Source organism: Poromitra crassiceps (assembly GCF_964638095.1).
Source record: "Poromitra crassiceps genome assembly, chromosome: 12".
NCBI classification, from domain to species: domain Eukaryota; kingdom Metazoa; phylum Chordata; class Actinopteri; order Beryciformes; family Melamphaidae; genus Poromitra; species Poromitra crassiceps.
The window spans coordinates 46425435-46445221 of NC_139632.1; the positions used below are offsets into that span (position 1 = coordinate 46425435).

A 19787-nucleotide genomic window follows, 5' to 3' on the forward strand; every position below is an offset into this window, starting at 1 on the left:
GTGTGGGTCGGAGTCACGTTTCAGAATGAAAAACAAAACTTGTCTGAGATGACAGGTTGAGAGGCGGGCCAGAGTAGCATGTCGATTTGATTTGACAATTCTGGGGACTGGATTTGGCTTTGGCCAATCCTGGCGTGTTCCACCCCCAAATCGAGTGGGATTCAGCGTGTTGTGGCACTACGCGAGAGAGCCGCAGGCAGCCAGCTGCCTTTGTGTGGAGTAGGGCTGTTGAAACGAATTTTGATATTCGAATATTATTCGAATTTAATAATTATGAACGAAATTCGATTATTATTATTTTTTAAAAACGATTTTTTTTTTTTTTTTTTAGAACACTAGAACAGTGACAAGTTCTGACAACATACTTGAAGAAAAGAGTGTTAACTGAAGTTGACTGTTGAAGCTGCTATACTGATGTAAACCTACCTGTAGCTCTTAAAATGTATGTTCATTCATTGTTAACTGAAGTTGACTGTTGAAGCTGCTATACTGAATGTAAACCTGTAGCTCTTAACACGTTCACTGCCATTGACGTATTAATACGTCAAAAATAATCCAACGGTTGACTGCCAGCGACGTATTAATACGTCAAAAAAAATCGATTTTTTTTTTTTGACGGTGCTACGTGGATCAATGCCCCCCGCGTCTCCTATGGAGATATTGGAAGTATTGAATGTGTATAATCTATTTTACCGACCAGCTAGGTGGCGACGGTCCTCTCCCGACAGAGAGAAAGTCAACCAAAAGCAGCCGCCTCCCGCGGCTGCTTCCTCCATTCTCAAGGAAATGGCTTGGCGATTTTACAGTCAGAAACGAACGAGCCTCATTCTCATACTGTAGGCGGGGGCGCTTTCGCGCTGCTGCGGTGGGGGGTTCCAGAAATGGACTGGGTGGGCAGCATAAAGCCTAGAGTCGCACGGGGCTTCATCGGGGCTCTCAAACCCAAGAGACGAGTGAGACCTATCCACACTCGCTGCCAGGGAGGGAGGCTGCTCAAACTCGCTGCCAGGGAGGGAGGCTGCTCAAACTCGCAGCAGCAGCAGCAGCAGCAGAGCACTCGCTTGTGACAAACGCAGGCTGAAAGCCACTAGACACGCCCACGGAGGGAGGAGTTGAAGGAGAGGGCGTTCGGAACTATATTGTTTGGATGTCTGATCTCTCACTGATGCCAAAAATAAATGGTTAAAGTGACTGTTCTGCCTGTTTGATTGAATTTCACAAAACTGCGATTATCTCAGCTTTCACTCTCAGACGCTAAAACCATGCTGTACTCAACGGCTAATATCTACATAACTACTAACTCTACAAACTAACTCTTTTAGACAGAGAAAGCACACATTAGTGACACTATTAGTACTTTTGTGAACTTTGTGTTGACAAACTCCAAGCAGAAAAGAATCCTCGGCTCTTGTAAAATGAGCCAGAATCCTCAAAAAACGGCTTGGCAAAAGCTACCTACAGCAAAAAAAAACGGCTGGCAGTCAATGTGTTAAGTGCAATACGTGACTGATTTTTTTTTGTTCATGGCTCATTGTTGTTTTGGCAAAGTTTACTTATTTGTTTATTGATAAGGAGCTCAAACAAAGGCTGTGTCTTTTTTTATTATCAATTATTTTATTTTAGCATTTCAGACAGCACCAATACATCACTGATGAATATTAACTAAGCTCTGGTTATCTGACCTATTTTCTAATGCAATGAATGTATGTACATTGTACAAGGAACATGTTTTCTTAAATAAACATCATTGCTGGACTATTTGTGATAAGCCTAATATTATTTTGAATATTCATCCACCATTCACTTTTTCATCTACATTTGGTAAAATGCTTAGAAAAAGTTTTACTTGGTCAAACCCAAAGATTCAGCTATATTTAGAATCAGAACATAACATAAGAGAAGACAACAATTCACTCAGACCAAATTTTTTTTTTTTTTTTTTTTTATTCAATTAAAAATTAATTAAAATATTCGAATATAATTCGAATATTAAAATGTATAAAGCACTGAAATTCGAATTTGATTATAGAGGGAGATTGACAGCCCTAGTGTGGAGCAGAGCGGAGAGTGCAGCCTGTCAGCCTGGAATCTCCGAGGGGCCGGGGTCTGAATTCGGCCTTAACTACGTTAACTAACATTATCCTGGAATGCAATTTTAACAAGCCACTTACATTTCTTTGCACTATTAGACATTACCGTTTGCTTTATTTTGTATGTTACATACAATTGGCCAAGTTGTTATTAGTTTATGGGCTAGAAATTCTGCAAGGTTACAGACACTAGGTGCCATTTTCTCCTTCATTTGGAGGAGAAAATGATCCTGAAATGAAGATTTGATTGACAGCTGCCATGTCGTGATATAATTGGTTGAAATGGCGTAGAAATTTGACAGTGCAATGCGACGTCAGCAAACTGTAGATTACTGTTATGAATGAAATCTTGAAAAATGAACTATTGATGTGAAAAAGTGTGGAAAAACTAAAGAAATTTGGGTGGGTCATGAAATTTGATTTTTGTGATTTTTTTTGCATACATTAATAAATAGGTGCACTGAATACCCAGGTATTTGAACTAAAAAGAAAAAAAAGTTCAGCTCGACTTTAACCATTAACTAAACATTGACTATAGGAGTGGGTAGCAACAGGCCTCCAATATGGGGTAAATAAAAATTAGAAGTTATATTGTTATATGAGAAGTTATTGTTCCCCGTAAAGCCTCAACAAAGGCTGTGCTTTCAAGCTCGTTTTATTTGTCCCTGGAGTGAAATTCTGTTTGTAGTCAGTGACCATGGCGTTGACATGGTCAAATTCTTACTGAGGTTATAACCACCAATGCGTATACTGTCTTCTTTTGTAATTGTAGAAAGCTTCCATTGATCAAACATAGTGATACCTCTCCAAATATACAAACCCCAAACCGCATTTAATAGGATTTTGACCCCTATCTTATGAGGTTTTAATTGGAAGACTCTCATTGGTCTACCTTCAAATGCAGTAACAGTGACATTCAATTATTCCTCATTTCTCTGTGGGGCCATGGGAATCCCTCAAGGACCCCACATTGGGAGCCTCTCTCTCTCTCTCTCTCTCTCTCTCTCTCTCTCTCTCTCTCTCTCTCTCTCTCTCTCTCTCTCTCTCTCTCTCTCTCTCTCTCTCTCTCTCTCTCTCTCTCTCTCTCTCTCTCTCTCTCTCTCTCTCTCTCTCTCTCTCTCTCTCTCTCTCTCTCTCTCATTACAGGTTGGTGAGACAAACAGGTTTTCCAGAGGGGTGCAACTGCAAACACAGTTTGGGTTGTGGACTGTTAGTCAGTAACAAAAGAAATGTATGGATGTCAAATAATATGGCCAAAAACAAGGAGCCCATCCCTTTCCCATGGAGCCTATGGAGTCTATGAATGCTAAGTCAATTTGAATGAGGGCTCTTTCCCTCAAATCCTCATTAAATTGACTTAGCAGTCAATCATATCCATGTGTCAACAAAGACCTTCATGTAATTAGGCCGGGTGGATCTCGAAGGAGGGTACTACCGGGTCTGAGGTCAAACTAAAAAGTTTTTTCATTTAAAACAGCTATTGTTTGGCGGAGTTCAGCTATTCTGACTTGGCCTATTCGCTGTGCCCACTGATGAGCTGCAGAATGCCTTCCCTTGTTATGATGGAAAATTGGTCAGGTAAAAAACAAAAAAACAACAACTTTGTCCCACAAACAGTTTTGGTTCTCTGACCTTTGACCTCAACACATTCAAAAAGACAGCATGATGGAAAAACTGGGCCATGCCGTTTTCTACTTTTCAGGTATTTCTCCTGCGGCACTGCCTTTAAATACTGTGGACCTTTAAGTTTGCGGTCCGTCTTTGATCATCAGTCTTTGCATTGAGTCCATACATCTCATTGAGTTTTAGTGTCATTTGTGTTACTGGTTGTCATTTTGTTTTTTTTGTTGTTGTTGTCCCACCTGCCAGCAATTCAAATGGGCTTATTGGCGTAATTCAAGCAGTAGAGAAGAGTGTCGCATTCCCTGTAATTAAGGGACAATAGATTTGTCCTATTTGGCAATATGAGATTGTGGTGTTGAGTGTTGTCACTGGTGGGAAAGCTTAAATGTGAAATCCAAGCTGTTTCCTAAACAGCAGTGAGCCACACGCTCTGTCCACAGAAAGCTGGACTCACCAATGTGACATAGTTACTTATCCCTCTCAACACTTTGCTTTCCTTTTGTATAAAGCATCACAGACTGTTGGTAAACGTATGTGTGCGAGTCAGTGGCGTCACATTACAGGATTTCTAGGTCCTGAAATGAAAAACGTCTTCAGAAATGTACGGTACTTCTAAGTTGCCATTTGGAGTCGCTAGCAGGGTGGTAATTTCGTCATTTTAGGGGACAAGGCAAACTGCCAAGGCACAAAGGCCATTGCTCTATTGACATCGTGAAGAGCGGTTTTTCTGAAATGTGTGTTAAAATGATTCAATGAGTGCGTTTACATGCACACAGTAAACTGTTTATTAGCAGATTTCCGGAGTTACCCGATTATTCAAGTGGTCATGTAAACAGCATACACCGCATACAACATAAGCTTTATCCGTTTATAGTCATAAACGGGTTAAGAGAAAACTGATAAACACACCTAGGTTTCTGGCCAATAATCGGTCTTCTCTCTGCATGTATACAGCATAACCAGCTTTGTTTCGGGTTTATACATCTGCGCATGTACACGTTGCGGGAGAGAGAGGCAGCTGGAGACGCGCGCTGCTCACTCACTCACTCACTCACTCACTGGCCCCTTTCTGCTTCTTCTCCCCGGCCTCCTTGATGAGATGAAGGTGAGCAGCACGGAGCTCCTGCAACAGGCGTTTCCCGACCTGCTGCCTCCCCGTTGCTGCACTGCTATGTTGTAATGTGGATACAGGAGATGATGAATATTTGTCTCGAATTGCGAATAGAACGACGCATTAATAAAACGCATTGGACTCAGTGTGCAAGCCGTGATCTGTGTGTGACGATTTCTTTCAGATGACGGATTAAAAAGATTTACACGAACAAAACGTAGCCTACTCAGCTGTTCAAAACACAAGTTATCCGCCACTAAAGACCTTAATTCTCTCCGTTTTCTGACAGCTATTTAAATTCAGTTGGGTCAAGATCTGTATCGTTCATGTTATTTGACATGCTTCAGTCGCCTGCCTGTCTCTTTGCTCTATGCTTGGTAAAGTTGGAAATATATGACAGATTCACACTTCCAAAGCGACGCCTCCCTAGTTAGACAACGAGATACAAACAAATTTTCGCATCCTCCGAGCCGGACAAAGAAGTAATGAAAATGTGTCTTTTGTTGTTTTATTGCGGAATTACCGCTGCCTTCTGGAGAGAAATCCGACTAATTGACTGAATCATGTAAACCCGGGTTTTTCCTATTGTCGGATTATTAAAGTGCATGTAAACGCAGAAATCAGATTATTGCCATGAACTGATTATTCTCAGTTATCCGTTTATTGTTTGCATGTAAACGCACTCAATGACACATCCTTTGCATAGTGCAGGCTACATTAAACTGAGACCACTGACGCTTTTAACGCAACTGACAGGAGCAGGTTGGTAGCAGAGCACTGCCAAGGTGGCCTTAGGGATCTCAGGGCATCACGGCCAGAGGGAGGGGCAACGGCCTCCATGTTAATTCCCACCCTGGTAGCTAGTGTGAAGAAGTTGCCTCGTGCAGCTTTAACCGAGAGCAGGAACCACACCATCCATTTGGCTTTGGTATGTAAAAAAGAGGTGTCTTAATGGAATCAGCTGCTACAGTTCCAGCTCCATTCTTTTACCTAAATATGGAGCCTTGTCCTTTGTGGGCAAAGTACAGCGTGCGGTTGAGAGCAGAGGCAGTCATGGGTCCTGGTCCTGGTCCTGGTCCTGGTAAATGTGTGGCCAGCTCCCTGTGCTCAGCACCACTGATGCTGAGCCATCGCATGCCTTCAGAACTGATGAGAACCAGCCGGGCCACATCTCCTGCAAAAACGCAAATAACCGAGATGTCACTGGGTCCACTATCCATCATTCCACACTTACTGTACAGTATATATATCATATACCTTCTATGGGGGGAAAGAGGTTGTGATCAATGGTTAACATTACAAAGCACCGGCTGGTGCTCAAGCGAGTTGACGAAAAGGTTTTGCATGAACAAACACCTTGAGACCATTTTTCTCTAGCCTTCCAGTCCTCTGGGATAAATACACGGGCCTTACTTTACACGCTGGAACTTCATGAGAACTAGCAGAATACTCGTGCAGTGTGTATCAAGTGTAAATGTTGCGTTTTCTCTGCCGGGGTGTTGATAGTGTTACATTACATGTTTGAGAGATCACTTTTGTGTGCAGAACTAAATTGGAAACGGGTCAGATATGCCTTGAATGCAAAACAGAGACAGCATGCTACTTTCATTATTTAAATATAGCCTAAATTATCTCAGGTACAAAATGACATCCCCTCCAACCGTTCTGCACGGAGCCTCCATGCAGAACGGTGATGTGTGTCCCTGTGTGACCGGTGGAGGCTGCGCAGCATCGCGAGTTCGGCAATTAATCTGCGCAGACAAATTGGGCCATTAATCGGCCCTAATTCCCTAACTAAAAAATCCGTCTCCGTTAGGTCACCCGCAGGGGGGCTCTTTGCACTTCCTGAAAGATTCAGCGTGACCGCACATAAAATGGCCTAGTATGTGGCCCAACACAATACTTCATATTCTTATTATAGGATTACTCCTACAGTAGAATTCTGTGACTTAATGAGTTAATATTGAAATTAAAAACTCTGAAAATGTTACCATGAATTCCAGACCCATAACACTTCACTAGAGCCCACAAAGAATGAATTCAGATGGAATTCAGATTTTAGATCACTTTAGTTCAAATTGAATTTTTGGATTGTCTCAGTATTTCTCGGTCAAGACAGCAGCATTGGCGATGACTGTGCAGCGCTGTGGGGAACCCTGCTCCACCACATGTACTGTGTCAGTTGCTGGTTGTCAGGATTATTTGTAGCTCACCTGTGGCCTTGCACTCCCCAGTCGTTGGGCTCATCTGGTAGCCCTGGTGGCATTCGCAGGTCAGGCTACCATTGATGTGAACACACAGCTGATCACACACATCACTCTCCAGGCATCTGTCCATTTCTGGATGAGAGAAAGGGGAGACGGAGAAGAGACTCACTGATGTTGCCCTTCGTACAGCCAGGACATGTGTTTCAGTGACATTCCCTTCTCCCATCTCCACTGAGTGATGGTTCGTCAAGCTCGGGACAGAGTTGATTGGTGACGTCATTTAAGCCAACTTCCCTTTCCTGATTGGCTTTATTTTGATCATCTATTCTACAGTACCGTATATCTATTGATCTTCAGGTTGCATTCAGGTTTAATCATTTAATCTGTCGATCCCAAGGTTGCACTGGCATGAGTGAGTGTCGCTGCATAAAAGGAATCTTTCAAGTCAACTTGGTATCGCAGGGCTTGTGGAGACTTGGATTGCACCAGGTGAGCAGTGTGGAGGCATTTTATGTTTTTGCTCATGACCCTGTTCACGTTTAAGCAGACAGTTCTACTTGCCTGATGCGGCCAGTCTCCATTTCTCCAAACCACGCCGGCTGCATTCTAGTGCATCTATCTATCGATCTATCTATCTATCTATCTATCCATCTATCCATCTATCCATCCATCTATCCATCTATCCATCTATCTATCCATCTATCCATCTATCTATCTATCTATCTATCGATCGATCTATCTATCTATCTATCTGTCTATCTATCTATCTATCTATCTATCTATCTATCTATCTATCGATCTATCTATCTATCTATAAGAGGGGCAAGTGGGCAATCTCTGTCTGTTCTGTTTCAATTCGGTCCCGGAAGTGATGTCACTCAACTGGAAGTGATGTCATCAGTGATGTCACTTGAGCAATTGTGCATTGTGACATCACCGATGATGTCATAGGCTTTGTTTTCTTTATTGAATATTCTCTTGGCAGTTTATGTACGGTAACTGAAATACAAGAATTTTTTACAATGGATCAAATCAATAGAGTACAACATAAAAATATAAAACCACAATTTAGAATAAAATAATAATAAATTGGTGAATCATCTGTATTTTATCAACAGTCTATGGCAGTGATGGGTAAAGCGGTTTTATATTATTTGGGATTCAGGCGAAATGTGAGGAATGGGATGGGTGATTTTTCATATATTTTCTTTGTTCTTTGTTCATTCAACACCTGGGGAACTTCCTGCAACCACACTGGACAGCTACCTCTTTTTTATCTTGTATCTATATATGCCCCATCCTGGAAGAGCACCTGATTTTTACTCTGCCAATCTATATTGATGTCTTCTTGACCCAATGCAGCACTCCCAATTGTATCTTTATAAATAGTGACTCCCTGCATAGTGAGTTTCCTCTGTCTTGGAGGGTAGGTAGTGACAGGGTTTGGAGTGCGTCGTGATAGCTGGAATATGCTCTGCCAATTATAATTCTGCAGGCACGTTTCTGGACACGCTCATTGTGACCTAATCAGTGATGTCATAAGAGCAATGGTGACGTCATCAGTGATGCAAAGTTGTGACATCATCAGTGATGTCATAAGAGCAAGTGAGCCTACACAACAGTCGAGCTGCAGGGCGGACGAGGCCGCGATGCCTAGTGTAGTAAATCGACTGTCGGCAAGTCCCTCATACAACCCACAGCAAAAATCCCGAACTATCCCTTTAAAGTTTGTTCATCTATATTTGTATTCATTGTTAACGAGTGTGTGTGGCTGTCACACTCTCTTGGTTTTGTGATCCACTATGACTGCCTCATTCTACTTAACACAACATATTAGACAGGCTCGAAATAATGGACAAATAATTGGTGCTATTTTTATTGATTTAAAAAAAGCTTTCGACACGGTCAATCATCAGCTACTGTTAAATAAATTAGGCTTAAGTTTCAATATTGATCAATCATCAACAGTTACATGCTCTACTCTTATCTCTTATGTACACAGTTATTAACCCACACACAGTACTGTAAACATTGCCTTCTTCACACACATGCACGCACGCACACACTGTTACTCTCACACCTACGTGTCTGTTCAGTTCCACCCTGTACTGTGTGTGTGTGTGTGTGTGTGTGTGTGTGTTTGTTTGTATGTGTGTGTGTGTGTGTGTGTGTGTGTGTGTGTGTGTGTGTGTGTTTGCGTTTCATCTTTGAAGTAGTGCCTATGAAATTGAATTGGCAACATTCAAGTTAAAACACTATTTAACTTGTAAAAACACAATAAAACAACCACAAGATAAAAGGAGAACGTAGCTCCTAGTTATAAGTGACTGGTATCACACAGCACTAAAACTAGGATTAGCCAGCAGTGTGATAATCTCATTCTGGGAAACATTCAGTGAACAGATAGATTTATACATGATAAGTATTGACTCCTGCCTTGCAGAACCACAGATAGATTTATACATGATAAGGGTTGACTCCTGCCTTGCAGAACCACAGATAGATTTATACATGATAAGGATTGACTCCTGCCTTGCAGAACAAGTCACTTGCACTACTCCACCTGTTTTTGCTGTTGTTGTTGTTGTTTGTTTTTGCCGCATACAGTCATTATAAGCAACCTGAAGCTTGCTTTTTTGAAATTCCCCCACAAGGGGGCAGTATAAAGAGGGGTACAGTAGGCTCTAAAAAGATTCATAATCTGAACATGAATGGAATTTCCTTACCAGTATCGTGTATCAAACCAAAGTGAATGTATGGTTACATTCCTAGTCATTGGTATTCCCCCAAACATTAAGTATGGTCATTTTGTGCTATAGGGCAGTGAAAACCATAGTTATAAGTAAGGTAAGTTGGAAGGTAAATCAAAACATTTACCGGTAAAAAAGTTCTTGCATGTTCTTTTTTTTGTTAACCAGTCCATGGCTGGACACTGGCTCTGTCTCACCTTCACACTGGCTGTCCCTGACCAGCCTCATGTTGTGGGGACAGTGGCAGAGGAAACCCAGCGGCTGGTCAACACACCCATGGGAGCAACCGCCGTTGTTCACCAGACACTCGTTCTGATCTGCGAGAGCAAACATTATTACACCATCAGCAGCTTCTAAAGACACACCCACAACACATGCAAAGAGTTACAGTACATCCACTGTTCACAGAATATTGACTTGAACTTTACTGTGACTGAACAAACGGCATCAGACAACTTGGTTTGGGTTATAAATCAACATGATGCCGACGAGTGACGAAATGTGCAATGTTTGCAAATAGGATTTGCTTCTTTACCAAAGAGGTGGTTGAAAGCATTTTAGATTGGCAGGTGAGAAAGCGACATTATGCAAAACATCATGCAAACATGGCACTGCACCACTTTCTCTATTTCCATAAAACATGTGGTAACAACAATATTATCATGGGGGGAAATGATATAAAATTTCTAGGATATTAATAACAATCATTATTACCAGCCGCAACAGCGGGGCTGGTAGTGTTTTCACCTTGTGAGTCTCTGTGTGTGTCATCATGGCAAAATGTGGTCCTGGAGACTCCTATAACTACCACAGAAGCAGTTTTGAGTACTTTGCCAGGTGTTTATTATTTCTGTCTGTCTGTCTGTCTGTCTGTCTGTCTGTCTGTCTGTGTGTCTGTCTGTCTGTCTGTCTGTCTGCAATACCGTCAAAACCGTGCAAGATGCAGTCACGAAACTTTGCAGGTGTTTAGTTGACTTGGAGGCAGAGTTCTAAAATGGATGTGATCCGAGTAAGCGCCCCCGCCCCCTGAGCTCAGCAAGAACACACATGCAAACAAACATAAACACTTACGGAAGAAACGGGTTATGTATTTTAACCGCAACATCAAACAACATCATGCGATATAAACGCTATTGTCTCACAGCTATATCTAGTTTGAAAATATATTGATATACCTTAAAACGTCAATATACCACACAGCCCTAATATGCTGAGGTGTTCCAGCTCATAGACTCTGAAACAATGAGGATGTGTGTATCTGATGCGTGTATCTGATGCTTGAAACTTTGTGTGACAAATGTATAGTCTGGAGAAAAACTCTGCTGCCCTCTGCTGGCTGACATGCAAATCAACAGCAAGGCACATCATAGTGATGCTCAATATTGACAGTAAATAGAGAGCCGCAGGGATGACGTATTTTTGTAGTCAGAACGCGGAAGTCCCGGACTTCCTGGTTCTTCACTGTTTCTGTCTATGGGATTTTTGAATGGGTTTTTGCCGCGATGCTTCAAATAAGGTCTCTGGGCAAGGCAAGCTTAATCAAACGCGAACCAGAGTTCAGTCAGATAATCTTCACACATGAGGACCACTTTCATGAGTTTTGTAGCGTAAATGCGAGCCCTAGAAGTAAAAATTAACTTAGCTAAGCTAATGCAGAACTACCCACTGTCGCATAGGCTTCCACGTCACGTCAGCACTCAACCTGGACGGGCTGAACCCTGGCTGAACCAGGTGAGGGAAAGATCATTTCCGTGTTCGTCCTTTGAAGTGGTGACGTTATTGACGTATATATCCCCATCGACTCAACAGTGACTCAACATTTAGCTGTTTGCTAGCTAGCCGCCCTTTTAACGGCACGTAAAAGCTTCAAAACTCATAAAAGTGGTCCTCGTGTGTGAAGATGATATTACTAAACACTGGTTGGCGTTTGATTAAGCCAGTGTTGCCCAGAGAGATTATTAGAAGTAGGGATGCCTTTATCGATTAGTTTTCCTGTCGATTACCCTTAAATTCTGAAGACGATTAGTCGATTAGTCTATAAGCAAAAAAAAAATAAATTTTTTTTTTTTTTTTTTTTTTTTTTAATTTAAATTAATAATAAAAAAAATTAATAATAATAATAATCAGGACGCCATCTAAATTGACCATAATTTAATCTATGTCAAAACATTCAACATGCAATTATTACATGTATTTATTTGCATTATCGTGCACACAGGCAACGACTTTCTCTTCCAGTTTCCAGTCACTGACTGCTTCTCGCAGGTGTGCTGCCAGATTTTCACCGCTATGCCTGTCCTCCATGGGGCGGGTTTGTAGAACACAGCTACAGAGCTGTCCACGTTCGTTGATGAAATGACAGGTTATTGTCACGTATGCTTCTGTTGCAATGGACGTCCAGATGTCTGACGTTATTGCCACACACTGTGCCTCCTCTAACTGCTGTTTAATGTACTCAGTCATTTTGCCATGGCTCACCTCCACTCTGGATGTTATCAAGGTGCGCCCCGGCACGGTGTATGCGGGCTCGACAAAGTTCATCAACTTGCGAAAGCCTTCGCCCTCGACAAAGCACAGTGGTAGCATATCGCGGGCAGTCATCTCAGCGAGGAGTTGTGTGATCGTTTCGGACCGGCGAGGGTCACATCGTCTGCGGGGTTCTGCAGTAAAAGCTGTGATACTGGTCTGCCTGCTACTATCCGCATCATCTCCTCCACGCAAGTTTACGTCGAGATGCTTGTTCTGAAGGTGGGTCCTCATTGCAGTGGTAGAGTGGTTATATGCAAGCTTGAGAGAACATAGCCGACACACAACCTTGTTGTCTCTTTCTTCATCAAAGTATTGCCAAACTTTGCTAGTTTTCTGTCGCGTGGCCATTGTTGCTCCTCCTTTGTGTACTTATCAACTCCTGTCCTCCGTGTGCGGGGAGGGGGGCGGAGGGGCAGTTGCCTTCAGTGACCCTGGGAATTCTACTAGCGCATGGATGACTGACGGTGAAAGACGCAAAAAATAAAAATAAAATAGTAAAATAATTGTCGATTAGTAATTTTCACTCCGACTAGTGAGTGTGTCGACGACTAATCGATTAATCGATTATTTTGCGGCACCCCTAATTAGAAGCATCGCGCCAAAAACCCATTCAAAACTCCCATAGGCGAAAACAGTGAAGAACCAGGAACGTTAGCATCGATGATTTCCGGACTCGTTCCTGCGGCTCTCTATAGATACAGTATAACAAGCAAGCATGTTTCACTTTGTTATGAATATTCTATTCCTGATATGAATTTGGAATTCATGTGGATATGGGATGCGGCACGTCACTGGTATCGGCCGATAAAGGCTTTCAAATCAACAGACATTTCAGGCCGATAAAATTACGCTTTAATGATTCCTAAATGCTTGGTGCTTACATAAATAAAAAGATTGCATGTTTTAGATAACTTAAGAGTAGGCATAATAACATGTTAATTCCACTAGAGGAGAGACTTGATGTTCTCTGAAATTAGGTGGGGGGCAGGCAGAGGGTGAATGTGTGCATATATTGGTATCGGCATCAGCCGAAATAGTTGAATATCGGCATATTGGATATCGGCCAAAAATTCTATATCGTGCATCCATAATGTGGAGGAAGTGTTCATGGGGTAAGGAGGAACCTTGAGGTGGAGAAATGACCGAGGGATACCTGCCATTATAATAAATAAGATAAAAATAAAAGTAAGTAAAAATATCATCAACCCGTTTTTTTTCTTTATTCTATATTGAAATGTAAATGCTTTTCAATGAAAGGTGCAGCAGTAGCACATCAGTGGGCTTCTCCGCTGTGAAACTCACCACAGTTGTCCTCGTCGCTGCCGTCGGAGCAGTCAGCAGCGCGGTCGCACCTCCAGGCCTGAGGGAGGCACTGTCCGTCTCCACACCGGAACTCAGCCGGCGCACAGGCCACGGGGGGCGGGGGCGGCCCGCACGCACCCCCGAATGCCTCCTTACACAGTGGGACACCTGGGAGGAGAGAGGTGGAGCAGGGTTTACACTAGGGCTGGGCGACATATTGATATGGTGATATGAGACTAGATATCATCTCAGATTTTGGATATGGTAATATGGTAATATGGCATCAGTGTTGTCTTTAAGGCTCCATTACAATAAAGTGGTGTCATTTTCTGAGCTTAACCAGACTGTTCTAGCTGTTCTATTATTTGCTTTTGCTATTATTTGCCCTTAGTCATTACAGTATATCCACATTACTGATGATTATTTATCAAAAATCTCTCAATGTATATATACCGTAAATTCCGGACTATAAGCCGCACCTTTTTTCCCGTTTTTTGGGCTTTTTTGGCCCCTGCGGCTTATATAACGGTGCGGCTTATCTATGGATTTTTTCAAAAAAAAAAAAAAAATCTCTCTTTTTTTAGCACTCTTTCTAACTATAAATCCTATATAACTATAATACGTTTTAATTTCCTCTCTTGCCCTCTTTTCACCACACTGTATGACACTGTATGACACTGTGTGCACTGTAAAAAACAACACAGGTGGTGTTGTGTTATGTTGTTTTGTTGAAATGTTAATAAATGGGAGCTTCCTATACAATCCCCTCTGTGCATGAACCCTTACATATGGTAATTAAACATTAAAACACAAAAAAAAAACAAAAAAAAACAAAAAAAAATACCATTAAAACACCCGCGGCTTATAGTCCGGTGCGGCTTATATAAGAAAAAAATAGTCAACTTTGAAGGTGCGGCTTATACACCGGTGCGGCTTATAGTCCGGAATTTACGGTATATATATATATATATATATATATATATATATATATATATATATATATATATATATATATATATATAGTATTGTGTATCACCATTCAGCCTAACAATACAGAGATATGATTTTTGGTCCAGATCGCAGCAGGCTTCACAGCGCCAACATTATGAAAACAACAAGTGAAAACAACACCACCTGGCCTTTGACTGTTCTCACTGAGAACAAGGAAAACCTCCCATGGAAAACTCAGTGATGAAACTTTGTGTCAGACATTAGAGAGAGGGATCAGACATGATGAAGTGATGAAACTTTGTGTCAGACATTAGAGAGAGGGATCAGACATGATGAAGTGATGAAACTTTGTGTCAGGCATTAGAGAGAGGGATCAGACATGATGAAGTGATGAAACTTTGTGTCAGACATTAGAGAGAGGGATCAGACATGATGAAGTGATGAAACTTTGTGTCAGACATTAGAGAGAGGGATCAGACATGATGAAGTGATGAAACTTTGTGTCAGACATTAGAGAGAGGGATCAGACATGATGAAGTGATGAAACTTTGTGTCAGACATTAGAGAGAGGGATCAGACATGATGAAGTGATGAAACTTTGTGTCAGACATTAGAGAGAGGGATCAGACATGATGAAGTGATGAAACTTTGTGTCAGGCATTAGAGAGAGGGATCAGACATGATGAAGTGATGAAACTTTGTGTCAGACATTAGAGAGAGGGATCAGACATGATGAAGTGATGAAACTTCGTGTCAGACATTAGAGAGAGGGATCAGACATGATGAAGTGATGAAACTTTGTGTCAGACATTAGAGAGAGGGATCAGACATGATGAAGTGATGAAACTTTGTGTCAGGCATTAGAGAGAGGGATCAGACATGATGAAGTGATGAAACTTTGTGTCAGGCATTAGAGAGAGGGATCAGACATGATGAAGTGATGAAACTTTGTGTCAGGCATTAGAGAGAGGGATCAGACATGATGAAGTGATGAAACTTTGTGTCAGACATTAGAGAGAGGGATCAGGCGTGATGAAGTGATGAAACTTTGTGTCAGACATTAGAGAGAGGGATCAGACATGATGAAGTGATGAAACTTTGTGTCAGACATTAGAGAGAGGGATCAGACATGATGAAGTGATGAAACTTTGTGTCAGACATTAGAGAGAGGGATCAGACATGATGAAGTGATGAAACTTTGTGTCAGACATTAGAGAGAGGGATCAGACATGATGAAGTGATGAAACTTTGTGTCAGACATTAGAGAGAGGGATCAGACATGATGAAGTGATGAAACTTTGTGTCAGACATTAGAGAGAGGGATCAGACATGATGAAGTGATGAACCTTTGTGTCAGACATTAGAGAGAGGGATCAGACATGATGAAGTGATGAACCTTTGTGTCAGACATTAGAGAGAGGGATCAGACATGATGAAGTGATGAACCTTTGTGTCAGACATTAGAGAGAGGGATCAGACATGATGAAGTGATGAAACTTTGTGTCAGGCATTAGAGAGAGGGATCAGACATGATGAAGTGATGAAACTTTGTGTCAGGCATTAGAGAGAGGGATCAGGCGTGATGAAGTGATGAAACTTTGTGTCAGACATTAGAGAGAGGGATCAGACATGATGAAGTGATGAAACTTTGTGTCAGGCATTAGAGAGAGGGATCAGGCGTGATGAAGTGATGAAACTTTGTGTCAGGCATTAGAGAGAGGGATCAGACATGATGAAGTGATGAAACTTTGTGTCAGGCATTAGAGAGAGGGATCAGGCGTGATGAAGTGATGAACCTTTGTGTCAGACATTAGAGAGAGGGATCAGACATGATGAAGTGATGAACCTTTGTGTCAGACATTAGAGAGAGGGATCAGACATGATGAAGTGATGAAACTTTGTGTCAGACATTAGAGAGAGGGATCAGACATGATGAAGTGATGAACCTTTGTGTCAGACATTAGAGAGAGGGATCAGACGTGATGAAGTGATGAAACTTTGTGTCAGACATTAGAGAGAGGGATCAGACATGATGAAGTGATGAAACTTTGTGTCAGACATTAGAGAGAGGGATCAGACATGATGAAGTGATGAACCTTTGTGTCAGACATTAGAGAGAGGGATCAGACATGATGAAGTGATGAACCTTTGTGTCAGACATTAGAGAGAGGGATCAGACGTGATGAAGTGATGAACCTTTGTGTCAGGCATTAGAGAGAGGGATCAGGCATGATGAAGTGATGAACCTTTGTGTCAGGCATTAGAGAGAGGGATCAGGCATGATGAAGTGATGAACCTTTGTGTCAGACATTAGAGAGAGGGATCAGACATGATGAAGTGATGAAACTTTGTGTCAGGCATTAGAGAGAGGGATCAGACATGATGAAGTGATGAAACTTTGTGTCAGGCATTAGAGAGAGGGATCAGACATGATGAAGTGATGAAACTTTGTGTCAGACATTAGAGAGAGGGATCAGGCGTGATGAAGTGATGAAACTTTGTGTCAGGCATTAGAGAGAGGGATCAGACATGATGAAGTGATGAAACTTTGTGTCAGGCATTAGAGAGAGGGATCAGACATGATGAAGTGATGAAACTTTGTGTCAGACATTAGAGAGAGGGATCAGACATGATGAAGTGATGAAACTTTGTGTCAGACATTAGAGAGAGGGATCAGACATGATGAAGTGATGAAACTTTGTGTCAGACATTAGAGAGAGGGATCAGACATGATGAAGTGATGAAACTTTGTGTCAGGCATTAGAGAGAGGGATCAGACATGATGAAGTGATGAAACTTTGTGTCAGACATTAGAGAGAGGGATCAGACATGATGAAGTGATGAAACTTTGTGTCAGACATTAGAGAGAGGGATCAGGCGTGCGATGGGTGTCGGAACAAGAGAGTAACAAAATGGAAGATAAACAAAACATTAGGCCGATAGTAGCCCGTTATTAAATATGAAATATCAGTCAGTCATGTTACAAGCGAGGTTCTTCCCTGACCACAGATACAGAAAAACAGAGTGGAAAACCTGACATGATTTATACATTTAATTCTTCCGCCAATCATTTTAAAGCACTTGATCCTTCTGCGTTTTCCACTGTGAACCTTCCATGCAGATTATCATGTGCAGTAGAGAAAATCCCTCTGGAATTTAACCGCAGTCTCCAGTGAACTGCATTAGGACAGGGAAATCTGCAGAGGCATTTTCCCATACAGAGCAGAAATGAGCAGCAGCCCGTCAAATCATTAATACAGGAAATATTTGTAATCTTCATCTAAGAATTAGGTTAAGGGTGAGCTTCTACAAGATCTCTTTATGCACATTTTTACAGTTCTCTGAGAAAGCTGATGGGAAAAGTTATAATTCGGGGTTTGTTGGGGTTTTGTGTAGGATGGCTTGGCTGGTTATTCATAATATATGTTCTTTTATTCTTAGAAAACATTGTTTTTAATTCAAGTCAGGCAAGTTTATTGTACATTTGAACTTATTTACCAGCCGCGACAGCATTTGGCTGGTATTGTTTCCCCCTTGTCGTGTCTGTGTGTGAGTCTGTGTGTGTGTGTGTGTGTGTGTGTGTGTGTGTGTGTGTGCGTGTGTGGGGGGTTGATGAAGACGTTGACATGAACACCATGAGTAAATGATTACTAGACATATTAGTTAATGTTAATAAATGCTTATTAAGCATTAACTAACCCTTAATTAATGTACACTTATTGTAAGCATTACCAAAAGAATACGTAAAAGAAAAGAAAAAAAAGAATAAGTGGGATCTGAGGTTGTGACCTGTCTTACCGCAGTGTCCCTGCGCCTCGTCCGAGCCGTCCAGACAGTCCCACGCGCCGTCGCACAGCGAGCTGCTGGACACACAGCCGCCATCTTGACACTGGTACCCCCCACACACCACGCCCGCTGGAAACAAGATGAACTCTGTTAGAGACGCTTCTCTTCTGTTCTGATTAGGGATGTCAATTTTCGGTTAATTTCACTTTCGATTAACCGACGCTAATAATCGATTAACCTATCGGTTAATTCATAATTTTTTAATATTATTATTATTATTTTTTTTGTCTATTTACTCAATGAGCTCATGCCCAAAAAAGGCGTGTCTATTTAGATGCTGAAATGTTAATGCTTTTTGTGTATTCTAACACAAAAAGCATTAACATTTCAGCATCTAAATAGACACGCCTTTTTTGGGCATGAGCTCATTGAGTAAATAGACCAAAAAAAATAATAATAATAATAATATTAACACGTTAAGTGCCATAGCCGAGATATCTCGTCTTACATAATCCAACGCTTGAGTGCCAGAGCCGAGATATCTCGTCTTACATAAACATTTTTTTTTTTTGACGGTGGGACATCAATCAACAACTTTTACATCTTCGAGATCACTATTGGAGCAAGAGAATGTGTATAATCTATTTTACCGACCACTAAGTGGCGACAGTGCTCTCCTGACTAGAGGAAGGCAAGCATTTTTTTAACTTGTCACGCCATTCTCACCCCAGCCATTCTCATGAAAATGGATGGGGGAAAACGCTTTCGTTTTCGCGCTGATTGCTGGCGATGCGGGATTGCAAATTTACATAATAGATTACAGGTGGAACACACTTTGAAACACGCAGCATAAATATGACCAGAATCGCAAAAGCTTCTCTCAACCAAAACTCCAAGAAGCGAGCGAGTCCATCCCGCCTTCCTCAAACAGCGGCCGCGCAGCCACAGGCACAGGACAGCAGCAAAGCACTGAGACTGGTGACAAGCTTGTGACGGCCGCTGCAGCCAAGAAGAACGCCCACGGAGGGAGGAGTTGAAGCAACTCTCCCTCTCGCTCTCTCCCTCTCTCTCTCTCCTCTCTCTCTCTCGAGAGAGAGAGAGAGGAGAGAGAGAGAGAGAGAGGAGAGAGAGAGAGAGACAGAGAGAGAGAGAGAGAGAGAGAGAGCGCGCACAGAGTGGGAGACAAGGGCACCCATAATCACAGGCACGTGAGGTGGTTCTAAAAATCCATTTATCTCCAAACTCTCTGAAAATCTCTGAAACCATGCTGTACTCAACGGCTAATATCTACTAGGGGTGGGAGAAAAAATCGATTCACCTAAGTATCGCGATTTTTAATGTCACGATTTTTTGAATCGATCTTTTATTCCAGAATCGATAATCGCAAAAGCAAAAAAAAAAAAAAAAAAAAAAAAAAAAAAAAAAAATTTGTGTGCCC

General features: G+C 41.8%; 1 protein-coding gene across 1 annotated transcript in view; it reads right to left on the bottom strand.

Moving 5' to 3' along the window:
- The window catches only part of LOC310786252 (low-density lipoprotein receptor-like), a gene marked incomplete at its 5' end in the record, with an annotated part of 45901 nt that overhangs the window by 21457 nt on the left and 4657 nt on the right, over positions 1-19787 (bottom strand). The window contains 5 exons of the mRNA XM_083647412.1: positions 5815-5998; positions 7038-7163; positions 9979-10098; positions 13613-13780; positions 18362-18478. Of these exons, the coding sequence (XP_083503538.1) occupies positions 5815-5998; positions 7038-7163; positions 9979-10098; positions 13613-13780; positions 18362-18478 (715 nt within the window). The remainder of the gene's footprint in view (positions 1-5814; positions 5999-7037; positions 7164-9978; positions 10099-13612; positions 13781-18361; positions 18479-19787) is intronic.